The sequence below is a fragment of the Lytechinus pictus genome, chromosome 3 (assembly GCF_037042905.1).
Source record: "Lytechinus pictus isolate F3 Inbred chromosome 3, Lp3.0, whole genome shotgun sequence".
NCBI classification, from domain to species: domain Eukaryota; kingdom Metazoa; phylum Echinodermata; class Echinoidea; order Temnopleuroida; family Toxopneustidae; genus Lytechinus; species Lytechinus pictus.
Genome location: NC_087247.1, coordinates 73,530,092 through 73,545,812, shown reverse-complemented (window position 1 = coordinate 73,545,812; position 15,721 = coordinate 73,530,092). Strand labels below are relative to the sequence as shown.

The 15,721-nt window shown below is 34.4% G+C and overlaps 1 protein-coding gene across 1 annotated transcript in view; it reads right to left on the bottom strand.

Annotated features, from left to right (window-relative positions):
• LOC129256719 (uncharacterized) overlaps positions 1–15,721 on the bottom strand; it is a 42,966-nt gene that overhangs the window by 12,196 nt on the left and 15,049 nt on the right. The window contains exons 5-12 of the mRNA XM_054894884.2: positions 14,405–14,562; positions 13,468–13,915; positions 12,336–12,575; positions 11,340–11,553; positions 10,865–11,163; positions 8,606–9,531; positions 7,578–7,764; positions 1,955–2,105 (exon numbers count right to left, since the gene is read on the bottom strand). Coding sequence (XP_054750859.2) covers positions 1,955–2,105; positions 7,578–7,764; positions 8,606–9,531; positions 10,865–11,163; positions 11,340–11,553; positions 12,336–12,575; positions 13,468–13,915; positions 14,405–14,562 — 2,623 coding nt within the window. The remainder of the gene's footprint in view (positions 1–1,954; positions 2,106–7,577; positions 7,765–8,605; positions 9,532–10,864; positions 11,164–11,339; positions 11,554–12,335; positions 12,576–13,467; positions 13,916–14,404; positions 14,563–15,721) is intronic.

Below are 15,721 nucleotides of genomic sequence, written 5' to 3'. Positions count from 1 at the left end.
TCAATAAATTCTTCTTTGATCTATGTATACTATGTACATTATCTACAGACGACACCTCATGACTATGTTTTGTCGTCATAATTTATTCAAAATACTTGTCGTCATTTCTATATGACAATAAATTTTCTTAAAAACCAAGTAATATGTCTTAAATTCTATCTATGTTCTAAATTACCACTATTATGAGACTGATCAAAGTAAGTTGATCGAACTGTACTAGTTTCCTTCCTACAAATATACTTATCACTCCAGCAAAAAGCATGAAAAGAAGTTTTATTCTCGGCTACGTCTAGCCTCTCTATCACTTTCTAAAACTAGGCCCTTGGCCATCCACTAAACTCTTTGTTTCTCTATCTTGAGCTAAAACACTCAAATAACCTAACTTTCAACTTCAATCCATCAGAGTCACCGCTCAACGGGTCAATTTTCCAAACCGGCCTATCCGCCCCTTAAGTATTCAATGATAGCTCACTTTGTCGGCTTATCATTTAACTTTTTACTAACCTAAGTCTTTAGATAGGACAAGTCTCAAATTGTCACATTCCTTCCTATCACAACTATCAGAACTTACTTGACATCTTTTTAAACAAACTTAAATCCAGGAAAATCCGAATTCATCCAAGGATTCTTTCCTTTCAAAGAAAACTATCCAGTAAACCTAATTGTCTCATGAAAAGATTGTATTGAAAAATCAATACATCCCTATAATTCCTCTACCTTTACTATACATGTCTATTTTTAGAAAGGAGTAAAGGCTTTGATTATTCAAAATAGTAAATGACTGCCTTTATCCTAGGAGGCATCCTAGATAATAGAATAATTTACATATTTACAACTTTGCCTGAACTATCAGGAACTCATCAAAATCCTAATCTCAACTATCTGTCCTATAAAAGATCAAGGATCTATAATCAGGTAAGATCCGAAAATAATTAATATTCATCTGTTAACATTAAGTCCTATTCCTAACAGTACTATGATCTTCTTAAAAGATCAAGGATGCCTCATCTAGAGACCCCTGGTGACATATATCTAAGTTACGAAGGCTCTCAGCCTTCTGCTCCAAAAATTCATCTTTATTAAGATATACCTTGAAAGGTTTGCTCAGTTGTCAGGAAGAAATATATCAGTCGAGATAACAGTAACCTTGGCACTGTGAACAACAAATCTTTATCTGAATCAATGATAATTTTCGTTATGAAAAGTAACTTTTATAGGGCAAGAAATGGAACGCGCATTTTGTTTATTACGCAATTTAGGCGCGTTGCTAATGGTTTCTGACCAGGAGTATCCATGACCAGTGCTACGTCACAACAGAAATTACTAACTAAACGACGCTACCAAAAACGGTGCATTATGACGTCACAATTTGTTTGTTACGTAAGTTTTGCTATTTTATTTTTTAGTGATTCCGTTACAATATCATGAATATTCATTACATGGGCTGATGATGTCACATCCCCACTTTTCTTTTTCTTATATTATAACATGAAATCATATTGTTTCATACATGTGTGAATGTCTTATGATATAAGTTGCAGCAATAAATGTCTAATGCACGGAATCAATTGTCAATCCAATATTTTAAATTCTTGGAGGAAAAAATTGAATAACCTAATTTCATATAACAAAATACAAAAGAACAAGTGGGGATATAACATCATCAGTTTGCTCATTGAATATTCATGAAGACATGCCTAGAACTGTTCCACCGGAATAAAGCAAATCTTTAAAATACCATAAATTTGTTATTTTTTGTCCGATTTTGATGAAATTTTCAGTGTTTGTTTGTCTGATTTTTCTTTATCTGTTCAAATCATACTATTTTCAGCCTGGAGCATCCTGTTAAGTTATTGAAAATATAGAGCTTCCTGTATGATCAGCAAAAAGGAATTATATCACCAAGTGTCATATTTTGGATGGATGGTCTTACACTTAATAGCAAGGTACATACTTGAGAAATCCCAGATTGAACTGTGCTGTAGCTATGCCTGCTACACTGTTAGCTTGTTTCATACACTGACTGGCTTCCATTAAGATCTCTTCTGCTTCCTCAATATGTCTATCATGGACTGCCATGCTACCAATCCGAGTTAGTAACCGACCTGTCAAAGTTATAATTGAAATGAATATGAATTACTTACCAAAACTCAGTGACATGCATTGATTTTTGTTATCATTGTATAGAATATATACATGTATAGTATTTGGCAATTAAAACTAAGTAAGGATAGGCTAATCAAGATTAGCCTAATAAAAACACCAGCAGAATTGTCATTTGAAAGAAATTAATGGTTAAAACATACAAAGAGGGTTCAAGAAAACAATAGCTCTTTACAGAAGAATGAGTAAGAGAAGGAATGACTATACACCTGTTAGTTATTAGTAATTTATACATGAATAAGTGGAGTGCCCCTGATAGTCTTGCCTGCATTACACATTCGTAGTAGCAGTGTTCGATTTTTCTTATCTGCCTTTTAGGAAAATCAAAAACATGTACATACGATTTTTATAAAAAATGTCAACATTGTAGTTAATGAAGGAATAAAATTGAACAAGCAAAATACAACATATAAATAATAATTGAAACAGAAAATATTATTTTTAGGCTGGAGAAACCCTCTCAGTTTTCACCAAGTTAACTGATCTGTGATAACCTTTGAATTCAATATTGTGTCACATGATTTATTTGTTTTATTGAAAAAATGAATACTCTACAAAATACAAGTAACATAGATATAACAAGGCTCCACATTAACTTTTTTTGGTGGTGGCCCGTTCGGGCCACCAAAACCTTCAAATAATTTTTTTGGGTGGCCCGATATTAAAGTTTGGTGGCCCGAAAAATATAAAGAAAAACATTAATTAAAAATGAATAAAACAAACTTCTAAAATATTTATTCTGCAGCCACTACCACTTAGTTACTTTCACTTTGTACATCTTGTATGTAAATCTTGTTTGCTGTTATTTTACTTTGCTAATTGATTTGTGGTAATATATAAATTGTTCTATCATTGTAAATATGAAATGATTGAAAGAGAATAAAATAATTTTATTGTTCCCAGGTTGTGTGGACTTTAAAAAAAATCTCTGTATAGACACACACTCATAATAGTAAAGTATATAAATAGTGCATAGCAAACTCAGATAGATGTACAAAACAATGATTTTTCCCTTCTTCCTTTTTGAATCCTAAAACCTACATGTAGATTATGCAGGCCCCAAATCCAGTTTATTTTCTCTTTTCCAGCATATTATAGCAGGAGAAAATCACAGAAAAATATGCATAAAAGGGGGAAACAAACAAAAATAATTTTTAGAATAGTATATTAAGAAAGAAAACAAAAATAATAAAATAAATAAGTGAAATAAAACAAAAGAAAGAAAATGGAGAGAGAGAAAACAAAGAACAGGGGAAAAAAAAATTTAGAGAAAAAAAAACCAAAAGAAAACTAGATTTTAATTCGTCATGCGGACGAATTAGGTGGTCTGTCATGATTTTTCATTCAGTGTCGGCTAATGTTGTATGGAATGAATCATTTAGATATGATTGATAATCTTCATCATAGACATCAAAGGAATAAATTTTGACCATTGCTAAATGTGATTATTAATGTGGTGATGACAAACGCGGATGATTATAATGATGGTGGTGATAATGCAAAACGGTAAATACGAAATGAAGTTTGGAGCACGTAAAAGGCCTAAAAACTCCTCAAAATCTTCAGACGATCTTACCAAAATTATTGGTTTTCCAAAATAACGCAATGAAAGGCGCCTTCATTTTCACAGCAGCTAATTTTAATCGACAGTACTTTAATGTTTTTATGCAAAATATTTTTTTTTAATTCTTTGTACGGTCAGCAATTTTTTTAATGATTTCAAGCAAGAATTTTTACAACATCATTGAGAATGAATTTCACAGAATACTTGAAAATTCATAGGTGATACTTTCTGAAAAATAAAATATCTTTAATATTTTCATTCAAAATTTCTGCTAATTTCAATCATTTTTTAAGAGAAGTTTCACAATGCTACAATTTCACAGCATTCACTTCAATACTCATCAGTGATGTATTTGATAAAGAATTAAGTAGAATTTTTGGGGGTAAATGTTTGCAAAATCTCTGCAAATTTCTAAACATTTCACTTAATATTTTCCGTCAAAAATTTTCAATATCCATATATTAATTGTGTAAGACTTCGACATTTACTTGAAAATTCGTTCTTGATGGTTTTTGCTGAAAAACGTCAGGTAAAAGATTCAAATACTGGCAATTTTTCTGCAAAAATTTGGGAAAATGTGAAATTAACTAAATTGCACAATGTTTCATTTGACAGAAGGTACCTGAAAATTTGTTATAAATACGTTATTTAGTAAAAATGACCAAAAAGATAAAATCCAGGAATTTCCGCAAAAAGTCCAGAATGAAATTTTTCAACCCAATAGCGTCTCAATATTGCAGCGTTTCCTAAAAAAAATGCATAAATGATGTTTTACAATGTTAAAATTACCCCTTATAAAGTTCCGGCAAAATTACAAAAAAATGTCCTACATAAAAAACCGCAAAGCATTGGGGCTCGAAATTTTCAGCAAGACCGTACAATTGATCAATAAAAAATGTCCTTTAAAAATTTCTAAGAAATTAGGTCCAGAAAAATATTGAACAATTTTAAACAAGTCATAACACATTGATGCTGTGGTCAAAAGTGAAAATTTTTCACACATTATTTGCAGAGGATTGTCTAAACTACATCGTATCAAAATTTGGGAGAAAACTGACAAGTAATAACGAAGATACAGTCAAATACGTTGATGTATGTTGCGAACATATATAATTTTCACTAATAACTTAATCTTGACGTAATTACGAAATCTCCAAATGAGATATTTACTATATCCAAGAGTGAGACAAAATTGGGGGTAAACGGACTCCCTGAAGAGCTACAGTGAATTTCATATAGGCATATTTTTGCCCATTTATGACTTATTTTGCAAGTTTGCACGCGCGAGTAATGCAAATTTGAATGGACGCGCATTCCCGTATTATTGGTCGTAAGAGGCTGAATGAGGTATCAAATTAATCAGAAGATAATGGACAATGAAAAGACATAAAATAAATGATGACTCGAAGATGCATACCGATGGTAGGTGCAAGAACGCACACGCATACCTGTGCGCGCGCAAATTCTTGACATGCTCAAAATGACCAGAAACGTACCCAAACTTGACCACGGTCGATTTGGGGAAATTTAAAATTTTGACGCGCGCGTATGTGCGCGTCGTGACCTTTGCATGACCTCTTATGATATGTCCTGATGACCTGTCACCTGAACTTGATATGATGCAAATATGGATGATTTTTTATGATTAGTTGCGATGATATGATCAATCATTTAATTTTACAAAATGGCACCTAGAAGACGTCATCATGATTTGATAACCTTGAAAAGTTTCGTTTCCCATGTCCATAATGATGTCCATACATGACATGAAAATCAAGGAAATTGACATGCCCGATCTTGAGATAAAGTGGGACAAAGATTTGGCAATAAAAATAAAGAAAATTCTGACGAATATAAAAGGTGATCTGTCATTTTCATGACAGACCACCTAATGAAAGAAAAATGAATAAAACAAAATGAATTAAAAAAAATTGGAAAATTATTATCATTATTACTATTATTTTTCAGTAGAAATATAGTCTTTAATCAGGCATATTCAATGGGAAGGGGTATAAATGGTTTAACCACTATAAAAAAAATGAAAGAAAAAAATAAGACAACGGCAAAAGTTATATCTGGAAAAAACAGTGTGAGAAAAGTCCTTCCCTATATTTGCCAAAGTGCTGGAAAAATTCACATTTCATATCAATGAAATGCCTTCCCAAAGTATTTACTTCCTCAAGAGTGGTTTAAGAAGTCATTTATAAACAAGAAAGAAAGAAACTGTCTGTTTATTTTTGGCTAGAAAAGACACAGCTTCGAAAGAAACCAAGTATCAACATACATACAAATGCACACGTGGGACTGTGATGTACTCACCTATAGATGTGTTTTATGTGTATTAATGCATTTGGAAATCGGTCTTTTTGAGTCAAAAGAGAGGTCATAATTCTTCTTTTTAATGCTTGCAAATAAATAGGTTACACCAGATTTTAGTAATATGGACTGTAGAAGGGCATTTCATTGGTGTAAAATGTGACTTTGACGTAGATTTTCAAAGTTCTGTGGAAGATTTCTTAGCAGCAACATTTCGTATCGCAGCTCCCTAAGTCTGAATAGTCTGCTAGCGCACAGCTACATGTAGCTGCAGTGGTTTCATGCATGCAAAGCTCACGCCAGACGGCCAGCACGGCCGGCTGGATAATAGTTACTGTATGCTATAGCGGTAGGCCTACATACTGTCATGACTATGCAATCTTTGTGTGTGTGTATTTGTGTGTAGATTAACAAAAAGGGTGCATGACGAATTGGCTTGCACTTTGAACTGTAGAAAGTTGATAAATGCGTGCAAAATCGGGAGAAAAATTGCGCTACTTTGAAAATTATTGGTTGCCCGATTCGGGCCACCAAAACTTAACATTTTTCAATAATGGTTGCCCAAGGTGAATTTCTGGTGGCCCTGGGCCACCGCTAATGTCGAGCCTTGGATATAATAATCATTATAAATAAGATTTTGAAATCAGAGTAAACTTTTATGTTTCAAGCTAAAACCAATATTATCCAGGATAATCTTTGAAATCATGAACACTTCAATTAACTAAAATATCATCATAGTTTTTGCAGAACAGGGTTTTCAGAGAGAGGAAACAAAAACAAGTGGAATGCCTCTGGCAGTCTCGCCTGAATTACGAGAAATAGCAGCAGTGCTGACTTTGAAAACAGCTATTGACTACTATTAATTATTGACGAAAGAAAACATTCATATGATAATAACATACTATGTCCATTGACCTAAAATGGCCTTTGACCATGATCATGTGACCTAAAATGTGTGCAAAACTGCAAAACAATCATTCATACTTGATTACCCTTATGTCTATGTTTCATGAACTAGATCCATAAACTTTTAAAGTTATGATGACAATTCCACAAATAACCCCAACATTACCAGTTTGTTGACCCTAAATGACCTTTGACCTTAGTCATGTGACCTGAAACTTGCACAGGATTTCAGGGATACTTGATTGCTCTTATGTTAACGTTTCATGAACTGGGTCCATATACTTTCTAAGTTATGACAACATTTCAAAAACTTAACCTTGGTTAAGATTTTGATATTGATTCCCCCAACATGGTCTAAGTTCATTGACCCTAAATGACCTTTGACCTTGGTCATATAACCTGAAACTCGGGCAGGATCTTCAGTTATAGTTGATGCTCTTGTGTTGCTCTTATGCTCTGCTATGCAGGCAAAACAAAAGAAAAGAAACCCCATAACGTGAAACAGATCAATAACCCAAGATGACAATGCATCAGAAAAAATGTCATCCTCTCTCCCCAAGTTATGAAAATTGCAATAACTTGAACTTCTATTTAAAACATCTCACAGACCTTTAAATGATTGCTTTACCTTTTGTCTCAAGGATTGGTTTGATGTTGTCATAAGTCTCTTCTTCTATAATATGTTCCAGTGAGTTGAGAGCCTTCCGAAAGAAACGCTTTGCTTCATCTTTACGTAACTGAAAAAGATGTCTATCACCAATGCTTTCTTGAACCTCAACAAGCAGCAGCTGTTCTTTGTATGACAAAGGGAACATCTAGAATAAGACAGAAAAATTGGACAAACAACAATTTTTAATATGTTATTAGCTGACTGAGAAATATATCAACTTATTCAAATCATCAAATCAAGTAAGCCTTTGTCATATAAGGGCACAGCAACAGAAAAGTGTGGGGGGGGGTGAAGGAGCTGCTACAAACATCCTTTGGTGGTATTCTGATAGCCAGGGTTCAGTTAACTTAGACCACACTTTAATGGAGTGCCAGTTATCAACTCATTCATAAATCAAAAGTTATTTTTATTCTGCTGCAAAAAGTTGTCAAAAAATTGAGTTGTGAAATAGAATAGGAAAAGATTAAATCATGATTAACTTTAATTAATTAATTGATATATTAATTATAATTGCAATGAATATAGAAGAAATATCATGAATCCTAGCACTCCAAAGAAGTGTGGTTTAAAATTCTAGTCTAGACTAGGTTTAAACTAGGTTTAATAAGAATACTAATTCTTAAGTTTATGACCTAATAATAATTTGCCATTACATCACTTCTGGTAGAGGTGATAAGTGCCACTTCACTGAGAAAAGCTGAAGGATTCAACAGTAAATTCTGTGGTACATATTTTATCTTTCAGTTACTTGGAATCTGATCAAAGTGTTCAGCTTTCTGTTCCACATATCAACTTGTTGTGTGAGGTTATAAAAAGTTTCAAACATTCAAAATCATGATTTTTAATAATGCTTCATAAAAGTTCAAAGGTTCATTTTTATGAGATGTTTTCATATTCAAGGATCAAATCGTCATTTTCTTCAAAACAAAGGAAAAAGCTTCATTATTTGATGCTACATCATCAAAGACAATAGGTTTTCAACTCACATCTATGATCCTGTCATACGCTAGCATCAACATCTCTTCAGATTGATCAAATGCTGATTTTTCTGCGAGAAACTTTCCAACATGCATTGCAAGAAGAGCCCCTTTACATCGTATCCTATTTTCATCAAATGGTTCTGCCTCTATGTCGCTCTCCTTCTCTTTCTCGTAATCTAGCTTGTCCACTTCACCATCACTCTTGTTAGATATTTCAAAAGCATCGCCAAGCGATTTCACCAAGTCATCCAGCATGTCTTCTTCTCCAGGAACAAAGCTAGCTAGACTCCTTGAGAGCTCAGCATCACTGGTTTCTATAGGAACATTTTGGATGCTGCTTTCTGCTTGGCTGTCTTCTCTATTATAACTCAATGCTGTCTTTGTGTCATCTAGTATACTTTCTTTCGGACTCCTCTCATCACTGTAGTTGCTTCCATAAAAAGACATATCATCAGGGCAAGCTAATAATGCAGTGAACTCTTCTCTGACAATCACTTCCTCAACTTGACTGTCTGGATGAGACTGTCCACTCATGATTACCTCACTTCTTCTGCTCTCCACCCCACTTCGACTGCTTTCAACCTCACTCCACCCACTCTCCATCCCATCTCTACTGCCGTTACCTATGCCACTAAATGCAGCTGATGACAAAGGAGGTGGTGGTGGGGGTGGTGTAGCCTCGTTCTTACTGGTGATGCTATCAAGGTCAGTCCTTGTGGCACGACTCATGGTCAGATCCTCTCTAGGGATATACTCCTCCTCCCCACTCTCAAATGTGGATTTCTCGATAGTCCTTCTACTTTCCATACTTTCAAAGTCACTGAAGATACTCTGATGGCCTCCAGATCCAAAAGAGGCACTAGGAGGAGCAGCCTGTTTTCCTGCAGTCAAATCTATCATGGGTGGCTTGGATGACTGGCTGCTAAAATTGTCTGAAATTTGGAACATAAATCATTTATTAGTCATGCTATACCATAACTATTACAGAGAGCTCATATTGCAACAATATTTCATTTATTTGATATATCATGACTACAGAGAAGACTCAATCTAAATCACTACTTTTCTGAATTTACCTTGTAAAACTTTTCTGTTCGAAGTTTTTCATTTACCAGTATTATAGATCATATAATAGGGAGTTCAGCAGAGGCGTCGATCCTGGGGGGGCAGGGGGGGCGATCGCCCCACCAATGAAAATATTGGGGGGGCAAACATATCGTTTTGCCCCCCCCAATAATTCCGCATGTGCAAAAATAAAATAATGAGATTATAATGTTACACAGAAATCAGCAAGCGAGATTGAAATACACAACTCGTTCTTTATCTAAAATCGTGCTCAAAATGTCTGCTTTTCAAATTGGAATATAAAATTTTTCAGCTCGCGCTTTGCGCTCGCATCATTCTTGTAGCAAAAACCCATACTTTTCGTTATTAAATAGGTGAAATTGTCCCCTTTTCAGTTCTTAACCTCAAAAGAACTCCTGCTTCGATTTGCAACAATCTTTTGTTGGATATATATCTTGTTCTTTATTAAAAACGTCCATTAAACTGTCATTTTTTCAGTTAGAAATGTCAAAATTTTCAGCTCGCGCTTCGCATCTATTGTTCATTTAAATACCCATCTTAATTATTGGTACTCAAAACGCTTAGAATATCAAGCTTTCAGGTCAGAATATAAATAAATTTCAGCTCGCTCTCGGCACTCTCATTATCTGTTAGTGAGATACATGTCGTCCTCATGAGTTACTACAAAAAGTCCTAAACAGGTACCTTTTTCCCGTTTCCAGGTCAGTATACTAAAAAATTTCAGCTCGCGCTTTGCGCTCGCATATTAATTTGTTGGTGAGATATGTGTCTCTTTCTCATGAATCATGTACATATATATATATATATATATATATGTAGGCCTATATATATATATAGGCCTATGTGTGTGGGGGGGGGGGGTGGTTTGTTCATTTTGTGTGATCGAACGCCTTTGGAACGTTGATTTATGATTTTGCCCCCCCAATCTGAAAAACGGATCGACGCCCCTGGAGTTCAGTGCATTTTCATTGCAAACATGAAAAAATATTGGGAAGAAGAAAATCACGAAGACAAATTTTTTACCTACATAAAATACATGTTCTGGTCATGCAAAAGAATAAGAACAAACTAATGTGGTAATAAATGTGATAATAACAGATAAAGTATGGACTTTTAGTATTTCAGATAACAAGTCAAATTTCAAGCCAAGGAGACAAGAAAATGAACCATGAAACTTACCACTCTGAATACCAATACTGCCCATCTTCTTATCAAGTTTCTTTTTGAAACCGGGTAGCTCCCAATCCATTCTAGTAGCTGATCTCATTACCATCTCTCCTACATCATCAGCAAATGATACCCTTGAATTACTCTTGACCTGGTTAGGATTATCTTCTTTAGTAACTACCTCAGATACCATCTTGGTGAGAGAAGTGGTAATGTTGAAGTTCTCTTTGGAGAGACGGTTACAGTAATGAATGAGATCAAGCTTCAAGGTGATGTTCTGAGATGTGTCCGCTTGCATGGCCAGAAAAGTACTGTAGAATAATAATGAAGAACAAAGCCCTGCGTAAGGTCTTTGAAGGATTTCATGGTGATACAAACAATATAGAAGAGACGTATGGTTCACCATGTCGGTATTGGATGGTGGAATGACAAGCAGTTGATGGGTAATGAAAATAGAAAAGATTGAGATTTGGTTTGTGTTACATACTCAGGGTTAGTGACAATTTTGTTGAGTCCATTGACATCCCCGCAACGGTCTAGATGATAAGGGAGTTCCTCTACCCTTCTCCTGGAGGAAGGTTGGTGAAGGAAGAAGTCAGCAAGGTGTTCATGACACTGCTGCATCTGACCATTCAACATCTGAGGTAAGAAACCAACACCTGATGATGAGGTCTGGTCACTGGTCAGTCCTGGGATCACACCTGGTTTGAAAGAATATGAAAAAACATCCTTTCATAATTATTTCTGAAATGTGCAGGTTTAATCTGTTGTCTTCTAAAATTCTCTCCAGTCACCCCACAACTATGGAACAAACTTTCCCTTTGAACATAGAAATTTAACAAATTAAACATAATTTTCAAATTAAAAAGCTATTTATTTTCCAGTAGTATGTACAGATTCTGGGGAGCTCTTGCTATCGATGCAAGATAGAAATAGTTTTTGTGCTATATAAATGCATATTGTTATCATTATTAAAAAAAAACATGTTTCCACACTGCATACCTACAACCTGAGTATCAAAAACATTTTTCCAACTATAAAAAATCTAACTTTGAGGCTAAAAATTCTAGGGATCATGATACCATCCTTTTCTTAGGGTCAAGTACACTGCAAAGGCAAAAATAATAATGATGATGATGATGGAAATAATACTACTAGGCATTTGCGCAGAAGCAAATTATAAAAATATCTAAATTTTCATAATATCACCACAGAGTATATTAGTGAAATTCCACAAAAATCAACATTTTTACACATCCGACCTCCATTTTTCTCCATTCATATTTTACTCAAGAACTGCTCAGGCCATAAGAATTTAAAATTAAAATATTTATTTTCTAAATATTTTTTTATTTATATTTAGATAAGAACAGGATAAAGAAGTGACAAATTATTTCATGTATGATCTACATTTTGGGGGTCTAAAGTAATACTTCATGGAATTGCCGAATAGCACAAGAATAGAAATGATTCATTCACTTACCAAGTAGAGAATTGAGGACAGCATCTCTCAAGTCTTGATGGAAGAACCCAAATAATCCTCCAGGTCGCTCTACAAGGGCATCAAAGGCAGCTGATCTGAAGAGTGCAAAGTCAAAGCTAGTAACTGCTGATTGACCTTTGTATCCCATCTGCTTGAGGAGAGAGAGTATATCCGTCTCACTAAGTCCATGACGTGAGCAAGCAAGCAGGCGAAGGGTCTCAGCTACCCATCCAGTAAAAGCTATAGAAATCAGTTATAAGGCTGCCAAATTAAAATCTTCATTCTCATTATTTTCATTAACCGCTCATCATTCTTCTTAAGCTATTTTACTACATTGCTAATTCTCTTTACTTCTTGCAAATTTACCATTAATAGTGCTGACACCTCCATGAATCAGTTGAGGCCAAAAGTTTACATAAACCCATGGAATTCAGTGAAATATGTTTGCTTGCCAAACATCGTAAAATTTACCAATCTTCAGAAATATAAATACTACCATGACGAATTTGGTATCAAATGAAAGAGCATATTCAGGGTTCCCAGCTTTTCAAGAAGACAAAATTCCATGATTTTCCCTGATGAAGTTTAAAACTTGCCTGATAATTATTTGAACCATTTCCAGTTTCGCATGTTTCTAAGTTGTTGCAGTGAATTACATGTATTTTCAGTACAAAAACAATAATGTAAAACTAATTAGTACCACCATAACTATTCATTCAAATATATGAAATGTCTTTGTCAAGCTTTTATTTTAATTTGTCTAAAATATGAAGATAGGGTAAATTTTTATGTTTGGCAATTGTCAGCTTTTCTTTGAATTTGTTGGTGTATGTAAACTTCTGGCCTCAACTGTACGTGTATACTTCAAATCAGATCAATGAAAAAAGAAACAAGAAATCAGCATATTATTTTCTATAAAATTTAATACAGACATAAAAAGAGACCCTCTACCTCTATTGGTCATTAAATAGAAAATGTTTTCTAATATTGATAGAGTTTGCTACATAGAATGAAATTGGAACATTTCTCAATTATCACATGATAACCTTTCTTAACTTGTTGTAATCCTTTCCATTCATTAGATATCACATAAACGATTCTTTGTTGAGAAAATACATAAAATTGTTCTTACGATCAATTTGTCCAAAATTTGACATGGAAGCTGAAAGTCTCCCCTCAGTACTCCATCCATATTCCTTGGTCCATCGAGATATGATAGACTTCCACAAATCCCTAAAAGAGGGCGCTTTGACATATCGCTTCAGTAGATCTGGCAGATTGTCGAAGGTCCCACATACCCTCAACTCATTTGCCAGTACTGTGAGAAAGAGAGGTCTTGAGCTAAGCTTGCAGTTGACAATTTTCTTGAGGTGACTGGCATCCAAGCACTTACAATGCATTGCAAGATGGCGTTCAATGACTGTGCCTTTATCTGCAGTGCTCTCAAAGAGAGGAACAGATAAGGTCTCACAGTCTGGTCTATTCATCAGTGATTTGTAGGTGAGATCAGAACGGACTGTGGTGATGATAATCTTACAATGAGATGGAAGAACATCAGGCAGCCATTTCATTTCTTTGACCTGCAAATATAACATAAAAAGTTAATAGTTTCTTCTGATTAGATCCTAGAGTAACATTCAGTCTGTCTCTTTGTAAGATTTAACAAAAATAAGTATATGTAATAAACCAATAATTTCCTGATTTCCTCCTATTGTAGAGAGAACACAGAGTGCCGAAACAGGAGTTACACTGTTTAGAGTGTTCCGTGTTCAGGTGCATAAAAGAACAAATAATTCAGAACCCTTATAGTTCTTTTCTTGTCGTAAATGACATTCACAATTAAATGTTCATAGTTGATTATTAAGCACTTAAGAAAGGGTCACTAGTCATTCTTAAAGTCACTCTTAACTTTCGAACAGCTTTATGAAACACCCACCATAATACATATATAGTTAGGATCTGATAAAAGGGATTAGTCTTCAAAGTTCAAGGTGAGTAAATAGGCCATCAAATTTCAGTTCATAATATCATAAGACACTATGTTATTCATAGATCACAACTTGAATTACCTGATGTACTCCCATTCCCATAGTACTGCTTAGTTCATCTACAGCATCAAGGACTATAGCACAAGGACCCATAGCAATGGCTGCAACAAATGCTTCACAGATCCGATGAAAGTTAGATAGTTCCTCAGAATCACCATTGCTCTCAGCTGGGCTGTCACCTGAAACATCAAAGCAAATACGAATGCAGACTCCATGTGCATGGGAATTTCAAAGGGATTTTGCTCAAATTCATTTAAAAATAAACAAGGAACATATTGATGTATTGACAAGTCTTTTTAATCATGGCTCTTTAATATAACCCTGATACCTTATTCCTATGATGTGGAAGAGGTTCATCGTGGTGAAGGATTGAGTAGAAGAAATAACCAGTTGTCTCACGATGTATCAAACGTAGTATTCCTACTTTCACAAATGTCAGTGAGAACAAATTTACAGATTTTATAGAGCAGGAAGGGGACTGCATGTGTGACTCTGACTGGATTCATTTTCTAGACTAAGGTCCCAAGTCTTCCATCATACAGAACACAAGGGAAAAAATCATGAGGTTCAGAAACATAGAATTTCATGGATAATGAGAATTAGTTTGGCTATAAATATCAAATAAAAAATTGTAGCAAAATACATCATAAGTGTGATTTCAACCCAACAAAACAGTCCTCAGAATTTGATGATAAATCTGGATCAAACACATTTTACAATACTTACTGCATAGGTTAATAATGATTGGTTTAGGTATAGGCTCTGCAGTTATGTACTCAAAGTGCTTTATCATAGGGTTTTGTTATAATATTAACAAAGAACACAAGATACTTATTCTATAAAATTGAATAATCAGGACTCTACATTACATGTATATGAAATTTCAATTACTAAATATAAATCTCACATCGAACTGTGTATTTAAAAAAGGAAGGCTCTCGACTGCACACAGTCAAAATTTATGAGAGCACAAATGCCAAATCAAGAATATATTACACATCTCTGTGACCTCTTTTAGACCCCAAAATCTATTCAGATCATCATTATTCATATATGCATGAACCAAGTTTTAATTTGATTGTTCAAACAGTTCTACGGTTATCATGAGAGCGACATATTTGATGTAATAACCTCGATCTTTGACCTTTGACTTCATGACCCCAAAATCTCATCAGTTCAAATATATATATATATATATATCAGACCTTCATTTTTTAGGAGCGCGATCGCGCCGGCGCTCCTAAAAAAAATAAGGAGAACAAAAAATCGCGCTCCTAAAAAAAAAAAAAAGCCTTCACAAAAAGTTGCTGAAATTTCACATTTTACATCTTTATATTC